A 24864-nucleotide genomic window follows, 5' to 3' on the forward strand; every position below is an offset into this window, starting at 1 on the left:
AAAATGACACATTTTGGTGTGTGCTGTGCTTAGTCGCTTAGCTGTATCCAACTCTTGGACTGTAGCCTGCCAGGCTCCTCTGTCCATGGGGATTCTCTATTTTTATACACAAAAAAATGATATTATTTTAATAGAACACAAATGTTCATTGCAAAACTGCTTGAAACGATCAACTGATTAAAAACTCAAGTGCAGAAGACTAAAATATCATTTTCAGTCTTTGACCAATTAAGGGAAAATTAAACAGGTATATAGAAGATAGGAGCAATAAAGTTAAATAAACAGAGAATTAGAATTTCTAGTTATGGCAGTATGAAGAGGCTGGTGATTCTTCTCTGAAAAAAGACTTGTATAAAGACAACCTGTACAAGATTGTCAAAGACTACCATTTCAAGGTACTGGCAATGGACTAAATGCAGAAAACAATTAAGAAATGAGCACTGTTGGAAAATTGCTAGAACTTCAGGTAAGGATTGGTGAAATGAGTTTTTCTAGTGTATGGTTGGTCATGGAAACAGTGCTGTTTGTTGCCAGAGGGGCAGACTGGTTGTGGACCAGTGAGTAAAAACCTGTGACTGTGTTAGCTAAGAGTGGTGAACTCAATGAAGAAAGAATAAGAAAACCCTACAATTCTGGAAGCCTAAGATGCAGTCCTGTCTGAGGTGAGTGGCAGTATATAGGCAGGAGTTTAACAGGGAGATCCTGTAAAACAGAGAGCCATAAAAAGACTGAAATAAACTCTCCATAAATTTTTGCTTAAGTGGAAAACTATGTGATTTGGTGGGAAAGACCCAAGAGAGTCTGGTAAAGAGCAAAAACTAAAGGATGACCTGGAAACTGACATCAACTTTGTATGTGTTACCCAACTCCACCTACAGATTAGTCTAAGGCCTTTCTGGATTAAGATGTTTGAGTACAACCTCTGCCTAAGTCACTGGCTGACCACTAAGTCTGCATGACTTTATTTATTAAAAATTAATAAAAGAGCAAACAAAAACTAAGCAGAGAAATCGGTGGTTGCACAGTGAAAGTGTCAGTTGCTCAGTCATGTCCGACTCTTTGTGACTCCATGTGTGTCCATGGAATTCTCCAGGGAACAATACTGGAGTGGGTTGCCATCCCTTCTCCAGGGGATCTTCCTGACCCAGGGATTGAACCCAGGATCTCCTGCATTGCAGGCAGATTCTTTACCATCTGAGCTCCCAGGGCAAGTTACTAAAGGAAATACAACAATTCTCAAAAAAAAGAAAGAAAGAAAACAGACTTGCTAATACATTATCTCAAACATCTAGTTTTTAACCAAAAATTACTAGACATGTAATAAAGTAAAAAAGCATGATTCTTACCCAGAATAAAAGTATAGTAGGTAGAAACTGAAAGAGATGATATATTAGCAGAGTCTTCAAAAGTAGGTTTTATAAATATGTTCACAAAATTAAAGACAATGACTCAATAGGAATCTCACAGAAACTGTACAAAAGAACCAAACAGAAACTCTAGAATTAAAAAGAAGATATGAAAAAAAGCATCAGGGAACATTTTAGATAATATATTGTGATAAGTTTGGATTCTGCTCTATTAAAGAGAGATCAAGATAGAGACTATCCAATCAGAAGAACACAGAGAATGAAAGACTGAAGAAAAATGAAGACAGCCTCAGAGAGCTGGAGAAAGATATCAAATGCACCAGCATATTTGTAATGAGAGATGGAAAGGGAAGGAGAGAAAGCAGCAGAAAAACACTATGGCCAAAAATCTCCCATATTTAATTTTAAAATTAGATCCTACTTATCAATGAAACTCAATAAACCTCAAATAGGATAAATTTAAAGAGCATCAAATCTAGACACAACATAGTGAGATTTCCAAAATCCAAGGACAAAGAAAGAATTTTGAAAGCTTCAAGAGAAAAATGACTCATCACATGTAGGAGAACAGCAGCACAACGAACAGGTACCTTTCTCACTTCTCATCAGAAAGGATGAAAGTCAGAAGGCAATAGGGTGACATATTCAGGGTGCTAACATGAAAAAACTGTCAGTCAAGAATTCTATATCCTGTGAAACTATTTTTCACAAATGTAGGAGAAATGGAAACATTTTCAGATAAACAGAATCTGCGGCTACTAGACAAGATAGGAAGAAATACGAAAACACATCCTATGTAATAAAAGGAAACAATACCAGACAGTAACCAAAATTCACAGCAAGAAAAGAAAAACACCAGAAATGGTAAATATGTGGGTGCATATAAAAAACAGTGTATACAAAATACAACACTCTTTCTATATTCTTCATTTCATTTTTAAAAAGTAAGATTATTTAAAGCAATAATTGTAATACTATATTCTCAGATGATCACAGATATAATCTAATGCATTTGATGATGACAGTAATAAGAAAGTGGGAGAAAATGGAGCTATATTGGAATAAATTTGCAATATTTTATCAGAATGAATTCAGTATTAATTAGATTCTGATATGTTCAAAGTTCATACTGGAAAAAAAAACCTTCACATTGTATTTCCCAGAGCAACATACACACACAAAACCTTCAAAAAACATCTAAAAATAACAACAGAGAGATTAAAATTGTATACTAAATTTGTACACTAATATACAAATCCTAACTATGTAACTATACTAAATAAAACTTGTATACGAATTTTATATAGTACTTAACACACAGGAAGGCAGCAAAGGAGGTACAAAGGAACATGAAGGATATGAGACACCCTGTAAACAAAGAGCATGACAGGCAAAATTCAACCATATCAACTACTACATTAACTGTGAGCAGACTAACCACTGATTAAAAAGCAGAAGGTGAGCGGGGTCAAAAGTCACGGGGTCAAAATTACAAACTTTCAATTATAAAATAACTGGATTTCCCAGGCAAGAATACTGGAGTGGGTTGCCATCCCCTTCTCCAGGGGATGTTCCCCCACCCAGGGGTCGAACTCAGGTCTCCTGCGTTGCAAGCAGATTCTTTACTGTCTGAGCCACCAAGGAAGGAGTATAAAATAAGTTAAGTCTATATAAAATAGATAACCAACAAGGACCTACTGTATAGCAGAGAGAACCATACTCAATATTTGGTAATAACTTATAATGGAAAAGAATCTAAAAAAGAATATATATATACACACATGGACACATCCATACAAACACACACATCACTCTGAATCACCCTGCTATACACCTGAAACCAACCACTGTAAATCAACTATATTTCCAAAAATTTTTTTAAAATTGTAAACATACAAAAAGTCATGTACAAAATGTACAACATGGTGACTATAATACTGAATTATAAACCTGAGAAAGCATCACTACAAACAAAGCTAGTGGAGGTGATGGAATTCCAGTTGAGCTATTTCAAATCCTGAAAGATGATGCTGTGAAAGTGCTGCACTCAATATGCCAGCAAACTGGCAAAACTCAGCAGTGGCCACAGGACTGGAAAAGGTCAGTTTTCATTCCAATCCCTAAGAAAGGCAATGCCAAAGAATGCTCAAACTACCACACAATTGCACTCATCTCATATGCTAGTAAAGTGGTGCTCAAAATTCTCCAAGCCAGGCTTCAGCAATATGTGAACTGTGAACTTCCTGATGTTCAAGCTGGTTTTAGAAAAGGCAGAGGAACCAGAGATCAAATTGCCAACATCTGCTGGATCATCGAAAAAGCAAGAGAGTTGCAGAAAAACACCTATTTCTGCTTTATTGACCATGCCAAAGCCTTTGACTGTGTGGATCACAATAAACTGTGGAAAATTCTTCAAGAGATAGGAATACCAGACCACCTGACCTGCCTCTTGAGAAATCTGTATGCAGGTCAGGAAGCAACAGTTGGAACTGGACATGGAACAACAGACTGGTTCCAAATAGGAAAAGGAGTACGTCAAGGCTGTATATTGTCACCCTGCTTATTTAACTTCTATGCAGAGTACATCATGAGAAACGCTGGACTGGAAGAAACACAAGCTGAAATCAAGATTGCCGGGAGAAATATCAATAACCTCAGATATGCAGATGACACCACCCTTTGGCAGAAAGTGAAGAGGAACTAAAAAGCCTCTTGATGAAAGTGAAAGTGGAGAGTGAAAAAGTTGGCTTAAAGCTCAACATTCAGAAAACGAAGATTATGGCATCTGGTCCCATCACTTCATGGGAAATAGACGGGGAAACAGTGGAAACAGTGGCAGACTTTATTTTTTTGGGCTCCAAAATCACTGCAGATGGTGACTGCAGCCATGAAATTAAAAGACACTTACTCCTTGGAAGGAAAGTTATGTCCAACCTAGATAGCATATTCAAAAGCAGAGACATTACTTTGCCAACAGAGGTTCATCTAGTCAAGGCTATGGTTTTTCCTGTGGTCATGTATGGATGTGAGAGTTGGCCTGGGAAGAAGGCTGAGCGCCTTCTTTTGATGCTTTTGAACTGTAGTGTTGGAGAAGACTCTTGAGAGTCCCTTGGACTGCAAGGAGATCCAACCAGTCCATTCTGAAGGAGATCAGCCCTGGGATTTCTTTGGAAGGAATGATGCTAAAACTGAAACTCCAGTACTCTGGCCACCTCATGCAAAGAGTTGACTCATTGGAAAAGACTCTGACGCTGGGAGGGATTGGGGGCAGGAGGCGAAGGGGACGACAGAGGATGAGATGGTTGGATGGCATCACTGACTCGATGGACGTGAGTCTGGGTGAACTCCGGGAGTTGGTGATGGACAGGGAGGCCTGGCGTGCTGCGATTCATGGGGTCGCAAAGAGTCGGACACGACTGAGCGACTGATCTGATCTGATCTGACTGTATTGGTATTTTTCTTTCTGACTTACTTCACTCTATATAATAGGCTCCAGTTTCATTCACCTCATTAGAACTGACTCAAATGCATTCTTTTTAATAGCTGAGTAATACTCCATTGTGTATATGTACCACAACTTCTTATCCATTCGTCTGCTGATGGACATCTAGGTTGCTTCCATGTCCTAGCTATTGTAATCAGTGCTGCAATGAACACTGGGGTGTGCGTGAGACACACTTCAGATTCACAGATACAAAAAGGTTAAAAGTGAAAGGATGGAAAAACATTTACCACAGTAACAACAGAATACTGGGATGGCTATATAATAAAAAGTGAAGATAAGGTGTGAGCTTCCCTGATGGCTCAGCGGTAAAGAATTCATTTGCAATGCTGGAGATGTGGGTTTGATCCCTGGGTTGGGAAGATCCCCTGGGTCGGGAAGATCCCCTGGAGAAGAAAATGGCAACCCACTCCATTATTTTTGCCTGAAAAATCCCATGGACAGAAGAGCTGGGCACTCTACAGTCCACAGAGTTGCAAAAGAGTCGGACACACACACACACACACACACACACACACACACAGAGTCAGACATGACTTAGCCACTAAACAAAGGTAAGTGATAATACCAGAAACAAAGAGGGACATTTCATAATGACAAGAGAGTCAGTGTATCAGGAAAATGGAATGCTCAACCCAACAGCAAAATACACAGTCCTTTGAAATACATATGGGACATTCTGCAAGGCAGACCAGATGACGGGCCATAAAACAAGTCTCAACAACTTTAAAAGAAGTAAAACCATACAGAATACTTTCTCCAGCCAAAACAAAAAGAAATTAGAAATTACTGAGTCTTCATCAAGCAGACTTTGTTATATAAAATAAACTAAAAGAATACTTATAACATGAATACTATAAGAACTCATATATTCTGGATGGAGGACCATCTTATGTTCTGACATATATTGTACACTTAGATACACCAAACTTTAGAGGGAGATTTATAAAACTTTAGAGAAAACTCTCTTTCTACACTTCTGTGGTATTTTTGTTTTGTTTGCTTTGAGAATGTATTGCTTTTATAAATCAACAAAAAGAAGACATTTCCATAATTTTTATGTGGACATCATTTATGTCCCTCTACCACAGATCTATATTTGAAATCAGGTTCCCCTATTATTATAGGAGTATCTATCAGTTCGAGCGATGACTAAATTCTAACCAGTTTTACTTAACTGGTTCAAAGATTTTTTAAAAATATTTAAACTTCTTCATCTCTAAGGCAGCCCTCTCATTAACAGCCATTTCTGTACTAGATTACTAGTGTCGACAAAGCAAACCTAAGATAACAGAAGCAAAAGCAGCAATGTGAGTTAGTATATTACACATGATAACTCAGGGGTAAAAAACAGACTCTTGGTCAGCAAAGCAAGAAAAAAATATTGTTGTTGTTATCAGCACTTCCTTTATCCTAAGGTTTTGAGAATACTTTACAGAGATTTCAAAAACATCAGGTAGAGTAAATCCTATTAATCCATAAATCATATTAGACAATGTTCATTTACACTTGTTACCCTACCTCAGTTATTAACAGCACCTCCTCCTCTACTCTCAGAAGATGCTTATTTGGGTGATAAATTACATGGCCACTCTACTCCTCTGACTGTTTATAAGGTCAAATACACAATGCAAGAAAAAGAGACTTAGATAACCTACATTACTTTTAGGACAGTTCCAATTCTTTAAATTTCTTAACAAGCCAATCATTTAAAAAATCTCTTCTTAAACCCTGACTTCTCTGCCTACACAGAGTTCTAGAACTACTCAGAGCAAAAAGGACAATTGATGAATAACTTCTTAAATTAATACAATGTGGCTAAAGTATGATGTCTAGACATTGCCCCCAAACTTCTCCACTATTCAAATTTTCCATCATTTTGGTGTTTGTCAAAACCCTTGTGTTCTTAATTGTGTATCTAAGAATCATGTACAGTCACTTTTTACCTGTTGCCTTTCCACTTACTGCACAATCTCAAATCAGTTACTTTAAAAATTCCTTTTGTTATTGTTTTTGAGGAAAATTCTGTCTACTACTCCTTCTTTACTAAAAACTTTCTTCCCAATAAGGAGTGTGAAATTTTGCTTGATTATATACTTTTTCTTTCTGGGTAACATTTACATACAGTAAAATGAAAATGTAAGCATATAATTCTATAAGTTTTGACAAACGATATCATCCATCCTTATCACGTCATGAAATATTCTTATCCCAGAAAGTACCCCCTTCCCAGGCAATCCTTTCTTCCAAAGTGACCACTTTTCTGATAATATTTTTCTACCATAAACTAATTTTGTCTGTTCTACAACTTCATATAAATTGAACCATATACACACATTTTTTAGTTTTCAGTTTCTTTGCTTAGCATACTGTCTGAAGTTAATCTATACATCAGTAGTTTCTTTATATTGTCAATTTATATTTCACTGCAAGAAAATACCATGTTATGTTTATCCATTCGCCCATTGTTGGTGCGAATCTGGGTTTTGGCTATAAGATTGGAACAAAGATGCTATGAATATTCTTGTACATACCCTTCTGTGAATAGCACTTTTCATTTCTCTCACTTAAATACCATGTAGCAGAACTGGTGGGTCATAGGGCAGGCATAAATTTAATTTTATTAAAAATTGTCATGCTTTTACTTAGATGTCCATTGGCAGACAAACGGATAAGAAAGCTATGGTACATATACAAAATGGAGTATTACTTAGCTATTTAAAAGAATGCATTTGAATCAGTTCTAATGAGGTGGATGAATCTGGAACCTATTATATAGAGTGAAGTAAGTCAGAAAGAAAACACCAATACAGTATATTAATGCATATATATGGAATTTAGAAAGAGTAACGATGACCCTATATGTGAGACAGCAAAAGAGACGCAGATGTAAAGAACTCTTGGAATCTGTAGGAGAAGGTGAGGGTGGGATGATTTGAGAGAACAGAATTGAAACATGTATATTACCATATGTAAAACAGATCACCAGTCCAGGTTTGATGCATGAGATAGGGTGCTCAGGGCTGGTGCACTGACATGACCCAGAGGGACAGGATGGGGAGGGAGGTGGGTTCAGGATGGGGGTCACATGTACACCCCTGATTCATGTCAATGTATGGAAAAAAACCACTACAATATTGTTATTAGCTTCCAATTAAATAAATAAATAAATTGTCCTGCTTTTCTCCAAAGTGGTACACCATCCTATCAACAATTACGGTAGATCCACATCTTTGTCATTTGATGTTATCAGGAGTTTCAATTTTAGCCATTCTGGTGTGTGTAGTGGTATTTCATTATGCTTGTAATTTGCACTTCCATGATGATTAATTGATGCTGAGTGTTTTTTCATGTGCTTACTGGCCATTCATATATCTTTCTCTGAGAAGCCTCTACACAAGTATTTTGTTTAATTTTTTTAACTGAATTATTTATATTTCTATCACTAAATAATTGAGTTATTTATGTTTTCTAGATGTAGTCCCTTTTCAGATATAAGATTTGGAAATATTTTTTCCTAGTATATGGCTTGCCTATTTGTTTTCTTAGTGTTGGCTTTTAGTGGGCAGAAATTTTAAATTCAAGCTCAATGTAAAAAATCACCTTTATTTTTGTCAGATTCAAGAAATCTCTGACTACTTACAGATCACGAGATATTTTTCTGTGTCTACTTACTGAAGTTTTATAGTTTTAGCTTTTACATTTAGCCCTTTGGTCCATTTTAAATTAAGCTTTTTGTATAGCATGAGGAAAGGTCAAGGCTCATTTCCATATAGATATCTAGTTGATCAGTTATTATTTATTTGTATAATTATTTTTTTATTCTTATTGCTATTTTATCTATCCTTTTTGGCTGTGCAGCATGTGGGATCTTAGTTACCCAATCAGGGATCAAACCTGCACCCCCTGCAGTGGAAGCGCAGTCCTAACCACTGGACTGCTAGGGAATTCCTGCTCATTTCACTTCAGCTTCAAATAGTATTCCATGTGAGGATATACCAGTTTATTCATCTAATGAAGGACACAGTGGTTCTTTTGACAATTACAAATAAAGCTGCTGTAAACATCCACGTGCACTTTTTTGTGCAAAAATAAGTTTTGAACTCATTTGGTTAAACAACAGGGAGCGTGACTGCTGGATTATGTGGTGAAATATGTTTAACTTTGTAAAAAATCGCCAAACAGGTTTCCAAAGTGGCTGTACCATTTTGCATTCTCGCCTGTTGCTCCACATTCTCACTAATGTTTGGTGTTGTCAAGTTCTTGATTTCACTATTTAATTTGCATTTCCCTGATGACACATGATGGTCTAATGTTGATCTATTTTTTGGCACTGCATCTTCTATGTCTTCTTCCTTATTTTTCTGGCACTAATTCGGAAGCAATCATCTCCATCAAGTTGCATTGTTAATTCCTCTGGTGTGATGTCTATTAGTTTTTGAAAATATCTGCATCTCAAACCCCTTCACCCCCAACCTTCCCCCGCCTCACCTCATAAAGCTACAATCTCTTTCATGATTTCCTTGACTGGTTCTATCAGACTTTTTCTATAACAGCAATGATATCTTCAATGATATAATCCTTCCAGATTTTCGTGTTTTCTCTATTTGCATTCTCTTCCACAGCATTGACAATCCTTTCCATAGAGTACCATGTGTAACGAGCCTTAAAGGTCCTTAAGGCTAAAGGCTGAATTATAGATGTTGTATCTGTGTTCAATGCCTTCAGGGCTGAACTCATGGGATTCTGGGTAGCCAGGGGCATTGTTCAATATCAAAGAACTTTAAAAGGCAGTTCCTTACTGGCAAAGTACCTTCTGATTTCAGGGACAAAGCATCAGTGGAACCGATCCAGAAAAAGGGGTTTTGTCATCCAGGACCCCTTGTGGTACAACCAAAAGACTGGCAGCTCATGTTTATTTTTCCCCTTCAAGGCTCCGAGGTTAGCAGTTTTATACATAAGGGCAGTCTTGATCATAAACCCAACTGCATTTGCAGGTGTTAGCCTATCTCTTTCTGCTTTAAATCCCAGTGCTTGCTTTTCTTCCTTACTAATAAGGCTTCTTCTTTTTTTTTTTTTTAAACCCAGAATAGGACACTTGTTGGCAGTAAAAACCTGTTCAGGCAGATATCCTTTCTCTTCCATGATTTCCTCAAAGGCATTTGGAACCCTGTCTGTTGCCTCTTGGTTGGCAGAAGCTGCTTCTCTTATCATCTTGATATTTATTAAACCAAACCTCTTTTTAAAATTATCAAATCATCTTTTGCTGGCGCTAAATTCTTTAGCTTTAGATCCTTCAATCCCTTTTGCTTTGTTGTCCATAGGTCTGTCTTCCTTATGTAGATTCTACACTCACATAAGAGCTACATTTTCATTATGAGATAAAAAGATATTTCAAAAAATGCACGGTATTCATACCTGCTGGCATAGCTGAAGCTATAGCTTCACAAATTTCCTTTCTTTCTTTTTTTTTTTTTTAACACTGATCCTTATGTGGATTCATTTATCTTGAAATAGTGGGCAATCATAGCTGAAGAGCTCAATCTACAATACATATCAAGCAATTCAACTTTTTCTTGTAATGTCATAACCTTTCTCTGCTTCTTGGGAGCGACTCCAGCATCACTGTGGCACTTCACATGGGCCTATGAAATTATTCATAGTCTATGGTGTTGCACTAAAGATAATGAAAAATATCTGAAAACTATAAGAAATCACTTTTTAAGGCAATCACATGCATTTTGCTGCAAACTGATCACATGGAGATGATTACTATTACACAGCATTTTAAGCAGATACTTGAAACACCTGAGCTCACTGCAATAGCAATAGAAGGTTGCTACGAAATTTTTACAGCAGTGCAGTGTGTACTACAGTTAATTTTGAGAAGTTACAGTTGAATACAGCATCTTTATGTTTGCTTCCATTTCTCTCAATGGTAAATGTATAGTCTATGTTTGTGGGAGTAAGTTTTGATGAATTTCACTGTTGCATTTTATGGGAAGCAAATGATAGACTATGTCTACATATATCTCCTGCATTCATGACATATTAACTTTTAAAATTTTTTCCAATATTTCAAGGCTAAGCAATTCATCTGCAAGTTCTTTCACACTGTCAAATCTCCTCCCAAATTGTCAATGTTTATTGAAAAAAAAATCCACAAATAAATGGATTCACACAATTCAAACATGTCAAATCCATGCTGTTCAATGGTCAACTGTAGTTGAGTGTGGCTTTAAAAAAAATTCAGTTTGATAATCTCTACTTTTTAAGTACAGTGTTCAGTTCATTGAGATTTAATATAATTTTAAAAGGGCGAGATATAAGTCTACCATCTTGTTATTTATTTTCTACTTCTCTGTACTTTCTTTCCTGTCATCTTTTCACTTAACTGAGAATTCGTTAGTATGTCAATTTAATTTCTTTATTGGCTTTTTAGGTATATCTCTCAACACTTTAAAAAGTAATTCCTTCAACTTGGACAGCCAGATGCAAAAGATGAAACTAAAGCACTATGTCATATCACACAGAAAAATCAACTCAAAATGGATTAAAGACTCGAATGAGAGACCTCAAACAATAAAACTCCTAGAAGAAAACACATGTAGCATGCTCCTTGACACTGATCTTAGCAATATCTTTCTGGATATGTCTCCTCAGGCAAGGGAAACAAAAGCAAAATTGAATACATGGGCTCATATCAAACTAAAAACTTTCTGCACAGCAAAGGAAACCATCAACAAAATGAAAAGACAACATACCAAATGGGAGAAAATATTTGCAACTCATATATACATTAATTGGCTAATATCTCAAATATATAAAGAACTCAACAACAAAAAGACAAACAACCCAATTAAAAAATGGGCAGAAAAAAAATACAGTTATCATATGATCCATCAATCCTACTCATGGGTATTTATCCAGGAATGAGAAAAACTCTAATCTGAAAAGATACATGCACCCCAGTGTTCATCAGCATTGCAAAAGCAGTATTATTTGCAAGAGCCAAGACAGAAACAACTCAAATGCCCAGCAATAGATCTGGTTTAAGAAGATATGAATCTCTCTCTCTATATATATATAAATATACAAACACATATATCTCACACACACACACAATGGGATATTACTCAACCATAAAAAAGCATGAAACATTTGTAACAACATGGATGGATGAGAGTATCAGTAAGTGAAGTAAGTCAAAGACAAATTATATGATATCACTTGTGTATGGAATCAGAAAAATAATACAAATGAATTTATATACCAAACAGAAACAGATTCACAAACATAGAAAACAAACTTACAGTTACCAAATTGGAAAAGGAGGTGTAAATTAGGGGTATAGAATTAACAAACTACTATATATAAAACAGACAAGCAACAAGGATTTACTGTATAGCACAGGGAATTTTATTCACAAAATTGTTTATTAACTGTACTTCAATTAAAAAAACCACAATGAGATATCACATCACATCTGTTAGAATAGCTATTATCAAAAAGGCAAGAAATAACAGGGTTGGCAAGGATGTGGAGAAAAGGGAACCCTCATACACTGTGTAAACAGGCGCAGTCACTATGGAGAAACAGTCCCCTCCAAATTAAGATTAGAACTATCACATGATCTATCCATATCTATCCCACTTGTGTACCTATCCAAAGAATACAAAAATACTAATTCAAAAGATATATGCACCTCTATGTTCATCACAGCTTTATTTAGAACAGCCAAGATATGGAAATAACCTAAGTGTCTATCAATGAAAGAATAGAAAAAGACATGCTCCACACACAGACACACTAAATACAGCTCCACTGTAAAAAAAGAATAGTGATTACCATAAATGGAATACCACTCAGCCATAAAACAGAGCAGTCACTACCAGAGGGGAAGGAGTGGGATGGGGGTAGGGGGTAAAACAGATAAAGAGGATCCCCTGTATGGTGAGAGATAAGAACTACATTTTTTGTGGATAGCATGCTACAGTGTAAGAGGAAGAAAAAACATACACATGAAACTTGTGTTATAAACCAAAGTTACCTCAATAAAAATTAAATTAAAAAAAAAGAAAGTAATTCCTTTACTAGTTCTCAAAGTACAGTGCACTCCAGCAGTGTCAACACCTGATACTTGGAAACTTCTTAAAATGCAAATTCTCAGGCTCTACCCCTGACTCTGAATCAGAAACTCTACGGCAGGGGCCAGCAACCTGTCCTTTATAAAGCTCTCCAGCTAATCTGATGTACATGTTCAAAAATGTTCAAAAATCTAAGGTTTTTGAACCTTAATATTCTAAGGCTTATAATATCCACTCTTCACGTATTACACTCTAATAATAATTAATACTGTATGCCTTCACAACAAATTTAAGAAACTTGAAACACAACAGTTACATTTTATGCATATATTTACCATTTCTGGAGTTCTGACTCTATAGTCAAGGTTCCATTTAGTATCATTTCCCCTCAACCTGAAACTTTCATTTGAGGTAACATCTAGTGTTCTCTTCCCATGAGAAGTCAGCAGCTATCTGTATCACTGTTCCTTATATATATTGTTTTCCTAAGATTGCTTTCAAGATCTACTCTAACTGTGGGGTTCTGTACACATGTGGGTGTATGACTTGGGTTTTAGAGTACTAACGTGTGGTATGTGGCGTGTGTGTGTCACTCAGTCGTGCCCGGCTCTGTGATCCCATGAACAGAAGAGACTGATGGGCTACAGTATTTTTTCAGGCAAAAATACTGCATCGGGTTGCCATTCCCTTTTCCAGGCGATCTACACAACCCAGGGATTGACCTCTTGCATCTCCTGCAATGGCAGGTGGATTCTTTACCACTGAGTAACCCGGAAAGCCCAGAGTATTAAAGACGCATACTTTTTTTTTTTAATTAAATTTGACTAAAGTGGCCAAAATGGCGGAGTAGAAAGATCTAGAGCTCACCTCTTCTCAGTGGCACAACAAAATTATAACTATTACAGAGCAAGTATTGATGAGAAAGACCAGAAGGCAAGCAAAGAAGATCTACAACTAAAGACATAAAGGAACCATAACCAGACACGAAGGAGGGACAGGGACGCAGTAGTCAGGAACTATACCTCCACGAGGGTGACCCACAAAGGGGAGGATAATCACAACTGTAGAAGTTCTTCCGAAGGAGCAAGGGATCTGAACTCCACAGACTTCCAGTTGTGGCTCTCCAAACTGGAAGTCCTGCACTGGGAAAACAAGCCCCACAACGTTTGCCCTTGAAGGCCAGCAGAGCATACATTCAGGAGAGCCAGAGTGCTGTGGGAAATAAACTCCATTCTTAAAGGGTGACACAAAACCTCATACGTTCTGGGACACAGTGCAAGAGCAGTAATACAAAAGGAGCCTTGGTTAGACCCACCTGCTGATCTCGGAGAGCCTCCCTGTGAGGCAGGAGCCAAGTGGAGCTCATCCAGGGGAAAAAGACACTTGTGGCAGGCATTTCTGGAAGCTTGTTCAACCATGACACTGCCGCTGGCAAGCGCCATTTTTCAATCCTCACTCTAAGGTAGCAGGCTCAGACCCAGCCCCGCCCACCAGCCTGTCCGCACCAGTGCTGGGACACCTCAGGCCAAGCAGCTATCTTGGCGGGAACACAGCTCCGCCCACCAGCTGGCCAGCAGGGAGTCCCTGAGCCCACAGCCGCTTCAGGACCTGGCCTTATCCACCAGAGGGCCCAGGACCCACCACTGACACCAACGCACCCCTAGGGCCCTGTAGCCAGGGACTTTGGGACTGGTTCTGCCCACCAGTGAGCTGGCACTAGCCCCAGGACCGAGCCTCACCCACCAGTAGGTGGACACCAGCTCCAATATCCCAGTCCTACAGATGGAAAATCCAGGATCCAGCTCCATCTATCAAGGGGTGGGCACCAGCTAGGGGATCTGATACCCTGTCTCATCTTCCACTGGGTGGACGCTAGCCCCAGGACCACCACAGCCCTAGGGCCTGCTATTTCAGGATGCAGCCCACACACCAGCAGGCTGGCACCAGCCCCAAGACCCACTGAGTCCTGGCAGGCTAATACCAGCTCTGGGACACCTCTGGCCCCTCAGCTAGCTGCACATGGTGGAAATGCCCCCATTCACCAGTGGTGGGACACTAGGCCGGGGAAAACCAGGGGCTCTGGTCTGCCAACAGCAGGCTGATAGCTGCTCCTAGACGCTCTGGACCCCTCAACCAGTAGCCCCAAGATCCAGATCCATTGACACAAACTTTGGGATATCCCAGACCACACCCTCACCCCCAGGCAGCCATGCCAGGAACTGGCCCACCCACCAGCACTAGATCTGGGACCCCAGATCTAGATCTGCAACCACCCACCCCAAAACCAGCTCCACCCACCAGTGAGCCAGCATCAGTCCCAGGACTCCCCACCCCGTTCCACAACCAGCCACCTGATGACCTAGCCCACAGACAGAAGGCTTCCACAAGGCAGAGCCTAGCAACCAACCAGGAGGAGGGTCAGCCACACCTACCAGACTGTCCATAAATAGTCCACCACGACAGAAGGATCCAGGCAGCCCACACAGGGAGCACCCCTAGAGAATATAGCTCTGGTGACCAGAGGGAAGTGAGCTGCTGGGAAGCACAGGAGATCTCTTACAAAAGGCCATTTCTCTGAGGTCAGGAAATGTTGTAGATTTAAGTTAAATCTTTATGACTTATTGACTTTTCTTGTGTATTTGTCTGTGTGTGTGTACATGTGTGTGCATGTGCATGCGTTCAGTTGTGTCCAACTCTTTGAGACCCCATGGACTGTAGCCCACCAGGCTTCTCTGTTTATGGAATTTTCCAGGCAAGAATACTAGAATAGGTTTCCATTTCCTCCTCCAGGGGATCGTCCTGACCCAGGGATCGAACCCACATCTCTTGTGTCTCCTGGACTGGCAGGTGGATTCTTTACCAACTGTGCCACCGGGGAAGCTATAGTACTGTATGTCAATTACATCTCAATAAAACTGGAAGAAAAAAAAATCAAATCTTTTGTCTTTTTACATGCCACTGTGCCTCTCTTTTACACTAATTATATGTTTCAGTTCAGTTCAGTCTCTCAGTCGTGTCCGACTCTTTGCAACCCCATGAATCAGCACGCCAGGCCTCCCTGTCCATCACCAACTCCCAGAGTTCACTCAAACTCACGTTCATTGAGTCAGTGATGCCATCCAGCCATCTCATCCTCTGTCGTCCCCTTTTCCTCCTGCCCCTCCCAGCATCAGAATCTTTTCCAATGAGTCAATATTGTCCCACAGGTCTCTGAGGCTCTATGAATGTTTTTTCCACTTTTTTCCTCCATGTTTTCACAATGAATCATTTATACTGATTTATTCTGAAGTTCACTGACTCTTACTTTTTGTTGTTTTCAATATGCTTTTAAGTCCATTTAGAAATTTTCTCTCGACACTATACTTTTAATTTTCTATTTATTTTATATAAGTAATTTCCATTTTTCTACTGTGATATCTCCATTAATTATGACCATATGTACATTTAAGTTCTTGAACATGTTTTATAACATATATTTTGAAACCAATTCCAATATCTGAGTCACCCTAGCATCTAATTCTGTTGATTGCTTTTGGTCTTAACTATAGAACCTGTTTTCTGTTTCTTCATAGGTTTAGTAATTTTTTATCATATGCTGACACCTCCCCTAGACCAAATAGAAACTTTCAAAAGCTCTAGTAGTTGATTCCTACAAACTTCTTTCATATTTTGATACATCTAGTCCCCCTATTCTGCATTGTAAAAAAGTACCTACTTACTGATCCTTTGTAAAACTTTCAGTTCTTATCAAATAATATCACTAGTCCTTAAAATTCTGGAGCAATTAACTTTTGAGGATTTCCTAGTTGGGTCTATAAGTCACTCTATTCACGTCAGCATTTCTCTGATTAGTCTACATTGTAGACTTTGTATATCTACTTATGTATATGGGGTTTTTAGAACTAACACATTTTTTCAGGAAAGCTATCTCTTCCTCACTCTATCTCCATCCTCACTCCCAGACTAATTTTGTTAAGGGAGAGATCATATATATCACCTATAACTTCTGTACATGGTGGGTTATGACTAAATGCATTCTTCTCTTTTCCAATTGCATTTCATATGCATGATATAGCCTTTTCCCTGTTGTCTATTTTTCCTCTTCACTACCCATTTTTACAATATAATGAAAAAATGTGCCACTTTTATAACCAGGAAAAAATGATATAAATATGTAATTCAAGGCTCCGTTTCCTCCAGAAAATACTCTCTGATTAATCCAATGATTTTTTTCAAACTTTAACTCTATCTACTCACTGAACACCTTGCTATTGCTTGTATTACATAAACTGTAATTTTAGATTACCAAATTATTAAGGATTAACCTAAACTTGAGATTTTAGTGGCACTTTTCCTCAATGTTGTAACTGAAGTGACCATATAGAATCACTACCTACAAATTGACAGAATTTACATCTTTACAAAATTTTGAGCAAACTAAATTATTCAGTAGGTAGTTTAGTCATTTAGTCATTAGAAATGGAGTATTTATAAACCTAAAGATCACAAGAACAACAGTGTTTGTGAACTAACCAGGTAAGACTGGTCAGAAAAGAAAATCAATATAATATAGAAGCACAGATAAAACAAAATTTAAAAAATTTAAACATTACATTTCATTTTAAATTTCATCTTTGTGGCCGTTTACGTTGTGGAAGACACTGCTTTGAAGATGTACACTTTTATCCAACTACTTTAAAACACAGACTTCACAGATGAAGAACAGTAACCTCTACAGAATATTGCTACAGAAATATAGTTTAAGCTTTCTAAATGTAAAGGCCATTTGTCTAAGAAAGGTTATCTAGGTGAAAAACCACAAGTCAAAATAGTAATAAGCTTATCTTTACCTACCAGTAACTTTGGTTCCAATAACCAGGGGCAAAGGAATCTCGTCTGGGAGATCTTTGAATTGTGAAACATCTGCAACTTTCCTTTGTTGTAAGAGCCTTATTTTCTGCCGTTTCTGTTTTAATGCTGATCTCTCTTCCTCAAAAAATGCAGAAGAACATCTAGAATAAATTATAAAAATCATATAAAGTGATAACTGTCCTATATAAAAACTTCAAGTCACACCATCCATATCACTAATCCCTTTATTTCTTTCATTGAGTACTGTATTTAAAAGTGGGTTCTTAAAAATAATAATTTTCTCTTCAAAGTAAATTACCTTTATGTTGTTTTAAAAACAGGATCTTGCAAGATTGAAAGACACATAAGCGAGTCTAGATTGCTTCTTCCTACAAAGCAGGAGGATCTATTGTTCACCAACCTTGACAAAACTGCATCTGGATCCCAGGTCCTCTCTTAAGAACAAAGTTCAATTTCAATATTCTATTCAAAAGAACATGATATTTTTCCTGTGACCTAGTGAGCATATCAATATAGGAATTAAAGATGAGACCTGCTGCCGTGTAAACTTTTAATCATATTTTCTGTCTTTAAGTATGAATACTGTGAATGTACTCTTATTCTCAGGGCCCATCTTATTTCTATTTTCAAATTCTAGGATGAACCAAAGGTATTTAAACATAGCTTTCATACCATAAAATATATATCCACAAAACTATCACTACAGTCAAGATAATGAACATATGAAGATATCAATCAGCCTGGACAGGAGAAGAATCTGGGGGAGAATGGATACATGTATATGCATGGCTGGGTCCCCTCACTGGTCACCTGAAACTATCACAACATTGTTAGTTGGTTATATCCCAAGACAAAATTAAAAGTTAAAAAAAAAGAAAAGAAGAATGAGCTCTAAAACCATGAAAAGACATGGAGGAGCCTGAAATGCATCCTACCAAGTAAACGAGGCCAATTTGAAAAGGCTACATTTTGTGTGATCCTAATATATGACATTCCGGAAAATGCAAGGCTATGAAGACAATGAAAAGATCCATGGTTACCAGCAGTTGGTGAACTGGTAGAAATTGGAGGATTTTTAAGGCAGTGAAAATACTCTGTAAAATACTGATATTATAATGGTGGCTGTGTCACCATTTGTCAAAACCCATAGAATGCACACCACCAAGAGTGAACTCTAATGTAAACTCTGGACTTTGGATGATTATCACGTGTTGATGCAGGTTCATCGACTGTCCCAAATGGACCACTCTGACAGAGGATACTAACAATGAGGGAGGCCACCCTCATTGTCGGGGGAGGGCAGTAAATGGAAAATCTCTGTACCTGCCTCTCAATTTTGTTGCAAATCTAAAACTGCTCTTAAAAAAATAAGTCTTATAAAAAAAAAAATAAAGGGACAGGAACTGCCAAACAGTTTTTTCAAAGTGGTTATACCATTTTATAGTCCCATCAGCAGTGTATGAGTTCAAGTTTTCCCACAGATTCACCAACACTTGGCATGCTTAGTCGTGTAAATTTTTAACACTGTGGTTTTAATTTGCATTTTCCTACTGATTAATATGTTTAATATCCTCTTATTGGTTTATATGATATCTCTACATCACTGATGAATTATCTATTTAAAACTTTTTTTACCAAGTTGTCAAATGGGATGTTTGATTCTTTTTATTTTGGGGTTGTACCACACAGCATACAGAATTTAAGTTCCCCAACCAGGGATCAAACATGTGCCCTCTGCAGTGAAAAATGTGGATCCCTAACCAGCAGACCATCAGGGAATTCCCGTTTGAGCTTCATTACTGAATGTTCAGAGTTCTTCATACATTCTGGATATAATACACACTTCTGGCAATCGAATTTTATTTAAATAGCATTTTTGCATAATAAATACATTCACAGGCTTCTAATTTAAAAGGTTCAAAAGGCATTGAAAACTCTAGGACTTCCCTCGTGGTCAAGTGGTTAAGTGTCTGCTTTGCAATGCAGGGGATACTAGTTTGATCCCTGGTCCAGGAAGATTCCACATGCCACAGAGAAACTAGGCCCATGCACTGCAACTGCTGAGCCCACACTCTAGAGCCCATGCCCTCAGTAAGAGAAGCCACTGCAATTGAGAAGCCTGCAAACTGCAAGAAAGAATAGCCCTCGCTCACTGCAACTAGAGAAAGCCCGTGTAGCAATGAAGACCCAGCACAGCCAAAAATAACTAACTAAATGAGATTAAAAAAAGAAAACTCTAACATTTTTGTCCCTCGGTTTCCTATTCTGTCTTCCAGATGATGACAATAAATTTTCTACACACCCTTTATTGATATTATACTTTAGAAATATACATGCAAGAAATACTTATGTTCCCTTCCTATTTTTCTCAAATAGCTACAATATGCTCTGTTGTGTATTCTGCTTTCTTAAAGTATCTTAGCAGTAAATAAGAAACTTCCTCTGATTTTAAATTAAATGATTTCAGTTTTCTCCTATATGGAGGTATCCTATTTTAATTAATCATTCCTCTATTTATGGACACTTAGGTTTTTAAAAATCTTTTGCTTCTACAAATAGCACTGTACATGTCATTTTATCCATGTATAAAATGGATATACTTCTTTATATACTTTATATACTCCATAAAATGGAGTACTTCTTTACTCATAGAAGTACTAGGTCAAAGAGTATGGGAATTTGTAAATTTGCAGTTATTACCAAACTGCCCTCCAGAGGTTACATAAATTTACTCTCTTACCACCAACGGTGGCTTTTTCACCACACCATTGCCAACCCAATATATTCAAACTTTAGGAGCTCTATTGTTCTGACAGCTAAAAAACAGGATCTTGGCATACTTTGATTTTTTATTTCTCATTATAAGTAAGACTGAACTCTTTCATCTCTTTAGAAGAGCCACTTCTTTCTCCTTTCTTAGGTACTGTTTGTATAAACAGACATTTTTATTACAGGTTATTTGATATTTTTTACTGATTCATAAAGATTGAAGGCAGAAGAAGGGGATGACAGAGGATGAGATGGTTGGATGGCATCACCAACTCATTGGACATGAGTTTGAGTAAACTCCGGCAGTTGGTGATGGACAGGGAGGCCTGGCATGCCACAGTCCGTGGGGTTGCAAAGAGTCGGACACGACTGAGCAACTGAACTGATTAGTAGTTCTTCACATACTTAGAAATTGGTCCTTTGTGGTTAAGAATGGAGAAGGCAATGGCACCCGACTCCAGTATTCTTGCCTGGAGAATCCCATGGATGGAGGAGCCTGGTGGGCTGTAGTCCATGGGGTTGCTGGGAGTTGGACACGACTGAGCAACTTCCCTTTCACTTTTCACTTTCATTCATTGGAGAAGGAAATGGCAACCCACTCCAGTGATCTTTCCTGGAGAATCCCAAGGACGGGGGAGCCTGGTGGGCTTCCGTCTCTGGGGTCGCAGAGAGTCAGACACGACTGAAGTGACTTAGCAGCAGCAGCAGTGGTAAGAATTATAAATATTTCTGTCATTGTCTTTTGACTTTATGGGGTTTTTTGGGGGTGAGCAATGCAAAATGCTTTTTTTTTTTTTTTACAAAATCAAATTTATCAATATTTTCTTTTATGATTCCTAGCTCTGGGGACTATTAAAAAGATCTTCCCCAATTCAAGATTAAGCAAAACTCTCCTACAGGTTCCTCTAGTAGTTTTACTGCTTCATTTAAAAAATCTGAATCTTTGATCCTTTCAAATCTTTCCTGGAAGGTCTGAGGTATGAAATCAACTTGTGTTTTCTTAGATTGCTTCAGAGTGGTCTCAATATCCACTGAATAAATAATTTAACCTCCTTCTCCCCTGTATGCCTGAGATGCAATCAGTGTTATTACGTATTAAAATTCTGTGGACATCTTTGATTCAATAAAGATATTTTAACCTTACTGGAGTATAGCTGATTTACAGTGTTGTGTTAATTTCATGGACTGTCTCTCCTTTATAATTCATCTTTTTATTCAAGTACCACTATGACATCATTTTGATTATGATGTTACATCAACATTAATATCTGATAATACATACTACAAACATATGTATGATAACACAATCTCCCCTCATTACTTTGTTTCTTCAGAATTTTCCTGGCTCTTCCTGCTTGATTTCTTTTCTTTATGTGAAATTTAGAATGAGTTGGTCTAGTTTTTTTTTTTTTAAAGGCCTACTGATATTTTCACTGGGACTGATTTTAGAATGCTGAGTATTCTGCACATTTCCTGCTAAGCTCTTTCCTGGCTTCTTTTTTTTAGGATATTTGAAAAAGTATATCATATCAATAATTTGTAGTGTACGTCAGCTTCCTTAAAAAAAAGAAAAACTACAAACTTCTGCTGATAATAAAGACTTGATTTAAACTGTTTATTTATCTTGATGAAGTAAAGAACTCTAAGATTCAACAATGTTATGGTAACCCTATTAACAGAAGATAAATTAGCAAGAGAAATAATGACAATCAAACTGCAGAATTATAACTAAACAATAAAATAGTGACTAATACCTCATTCTGACAATAATCAGAAACAGTGTGGCTCAATTTACTCAAACATGTAAAGTTACAGCAAAAAGCCCCCAAATGGCCTAAAGTAATTACCAAAGACCATAAATTACCTGTGTTAAACACAATACACATCACATTTTAATTTGTTCTTATAAACGAGGGAAATACTTAAAACAACAGCAGCACTGACACTTTTTAATACAATAGATAAAATAAATGTAAACCAGTTCAATGAAAAGTTCTCCTTGAATTTCATTATTATCTATAGAAATCATGTAAACTAAATTCCAGGTCTATTTGTTCAAGTCACTTTATATTTCAAGTCTTCCCTAAATTTTCCTACCATTTAAAATGAAAAACTCTTAAACAAGCTTTTACTAGGCTGACAGATCAAACATGAGAACTAATGATATATAGTATATTACAACATTTCACTCAGCCATTAAAAAGAATACATTTGAATCAGTTCTAATGAGGTGGATGAAACTGGAGCCTATTATACAGAGTGAAGTAAGCCAGAAGGAAAAACACCAATACAGTATACTAACGCATATATATGGAATTTAGAAAGATGCTAACAATAATGCTGTGTACGAGACAGCAAAAGAGACACTGATGTATAAAACAGTCTTATGGACTCTGTGGGAGAGGGAGAGGGTGGAAAGATTTGGGAGAATGGCATTGAAACATGTAAAATATCATGTATGAAATGAGATGCCAGTCCAGGTTTGATGCACGATTCTGGATGCTTGGGGCTAGAGTACTGGGATGACCCAGAGGGATGGTATGGGGAGACAGGAGGGAGGAAGGTTCAGGATGGGGAACACATGTATACCTGTGGCAGATTCATTTTGATATTTGGCAAAACTAATACAATTATGTAAAGTTTAAAAATAAAATAAAACTAAAAAAAAAAAAGTAACATAAGATTTTCTGATATATCAAGAAAGCAAGATAACACTAGAAAAGGAAAGGTAGTTTCACATGAAAGATAATTTGAAAAGTAATTCTCAGGAAGTAACATATGGGATATATTCACTTGATTCATTTTTATATAAAGTAAAACATGCATTTGTGGAAAGGATAAGTGGATCACTTATTATCTTGAAGTCATAATAAGAGTTTTAAAAAAGGTAATAATAATGTATATATAATCTCACAGCTTCATTAAATGCTTGTGAGGGCATCCTTAAATATTTTCTGGGACACAATGGGGCATCAATTTCAGTTCAGTCGCTCAGTCGTGTCTGACTTTTTGCAACCCCATTAACCACAGCATGCCAGGCCTCCCTGTCCATCACCAACTCCCGGAGTTTACCCAAACTCTAGTCCACTGAGTTGGAGATGCCATCCAACCATCCCATCCTCTGTCGTCCCCTTCTCCTCCCGCTCTCAATCTTTCCCAGCATCAGGGTCTTTTCAAATGAGTCAGCCCTTTGCATCAGGTAGCCAAAGTACTGGAGTTTCAGCTTCAACATCAGTCCTTCCAATGAACACCCAGGACTGATCTCCTTTAGGATGGACTGGTTGGATCTTCTTGCAGTCCAAGGGACTCTCAAGAGTCTTCTAAAACACCACAGTTCAAAAGCATCAATTTTTCGGCGCTCAGCTTTCTTTATAGTTCAACTCTCACATCCAAACATGACTACTGGAAAAACCATAGCTTTGACTAGATGAACCTTTGTTGGCAAAGTAATGTCTCTGCTTTTTAATATGCTGTCTAGGTTGGTCATAATTTTCCTTCCAAGGAGTAAGCGTCTTTTAATTTTATGGCTGGAATCACCATCTGCAGTGATTTTGGAGCCTAAAAAAATAAAGTCAGCCACTGTTTCCACTGTTTCCCCATCTATTTCCCATGAAGTGATGGGACCAGATGCCATGATCTTAATTTTCTGAATGTTGAGCTTTAAGCCAAACTTTTCACTCTCGTCTTTCACTTTCATCAAGAGGCTCTTTAGTTCTTCACTTTCTGCCATAAGGGCGGTGTCAAATGCATATCTGAGGTTATTGATATTTCTCCCGGCAATCCTGATTCTAGCTTGTGTTTCTTCCAGCCCAGTGATTCTCATGATGTACTCTGCATAGAAGTTAAATAAGCAGGTGACAAAATACAGCCTTGTCATACTCCTTTTCCTATTTGGAACCAGTCTGTTGTTCCATGTCTAGTTCTAACTGTTGCTTCTTGACCTGCATACAGGTTTCAGGTGGTCTGGTATTCCCATCTCTTTCAATATCTTCCATACTTTATTGTGAGCCACACAATCAGAGGCTTTGGCATAGTCAATAAAGCAGAAATAGATGTTTTTCTGGAACTCTCTTGCTTTTTCCATGATCCAGCGGATGTTGGCAATTTGATCTCTGGTTCCTCTGCCTTTTCTAAAACCAGCTTGAATATCTGGAAGTTCACGGTTCACGTATGGCTGAAGCCTGGCTTGGAGAATTTTGAGCATTACTTTACTAGTGTGTGAGATGAGTGCAATTGTGCGGTAGTTTGAGCACTCTTTGGCATTGCC

At 37.7% G+C, this 24864-nt stretch overlaps 1 protein-coding gene across 1 annotated transcript in view; it reads right to left on the bottom strand.

The window, feature by feature from the left end:
* The window catches only part of LIN9 (lin-9 DREAM MuvB core complex component), an 85273-nt gene that overhangs the window by 32634 nt on the left and 27775 nt on the right, over nt 1–24864 (bottom strand). Inside the window, exon 7 of the mRNA XM_061382401.1 lies at nt 17811–17968. Within this exon, the coding sequence (XP_061238385.1) occupies nt 17811–17968 (158 nt within the window). The remainder of the gene's footprint in view (nt 1–17810; nt 17969–24864) is intronic.

The sequence above is a fragment of the Bos javanicus genome, chromosome 16, assembly GCF_032452875.1.
Source record: "Bos javanicus breed banteng chromosome 16, ARS-OSU_banteng_1.0, whole genome shotgun sequence".
NCBI classification, from domain to species: Eukaryota; Metazoa; Chordata; class Mammalia; order Artiodactyla; family Bovidae; genus Bos; species Bos javanicus.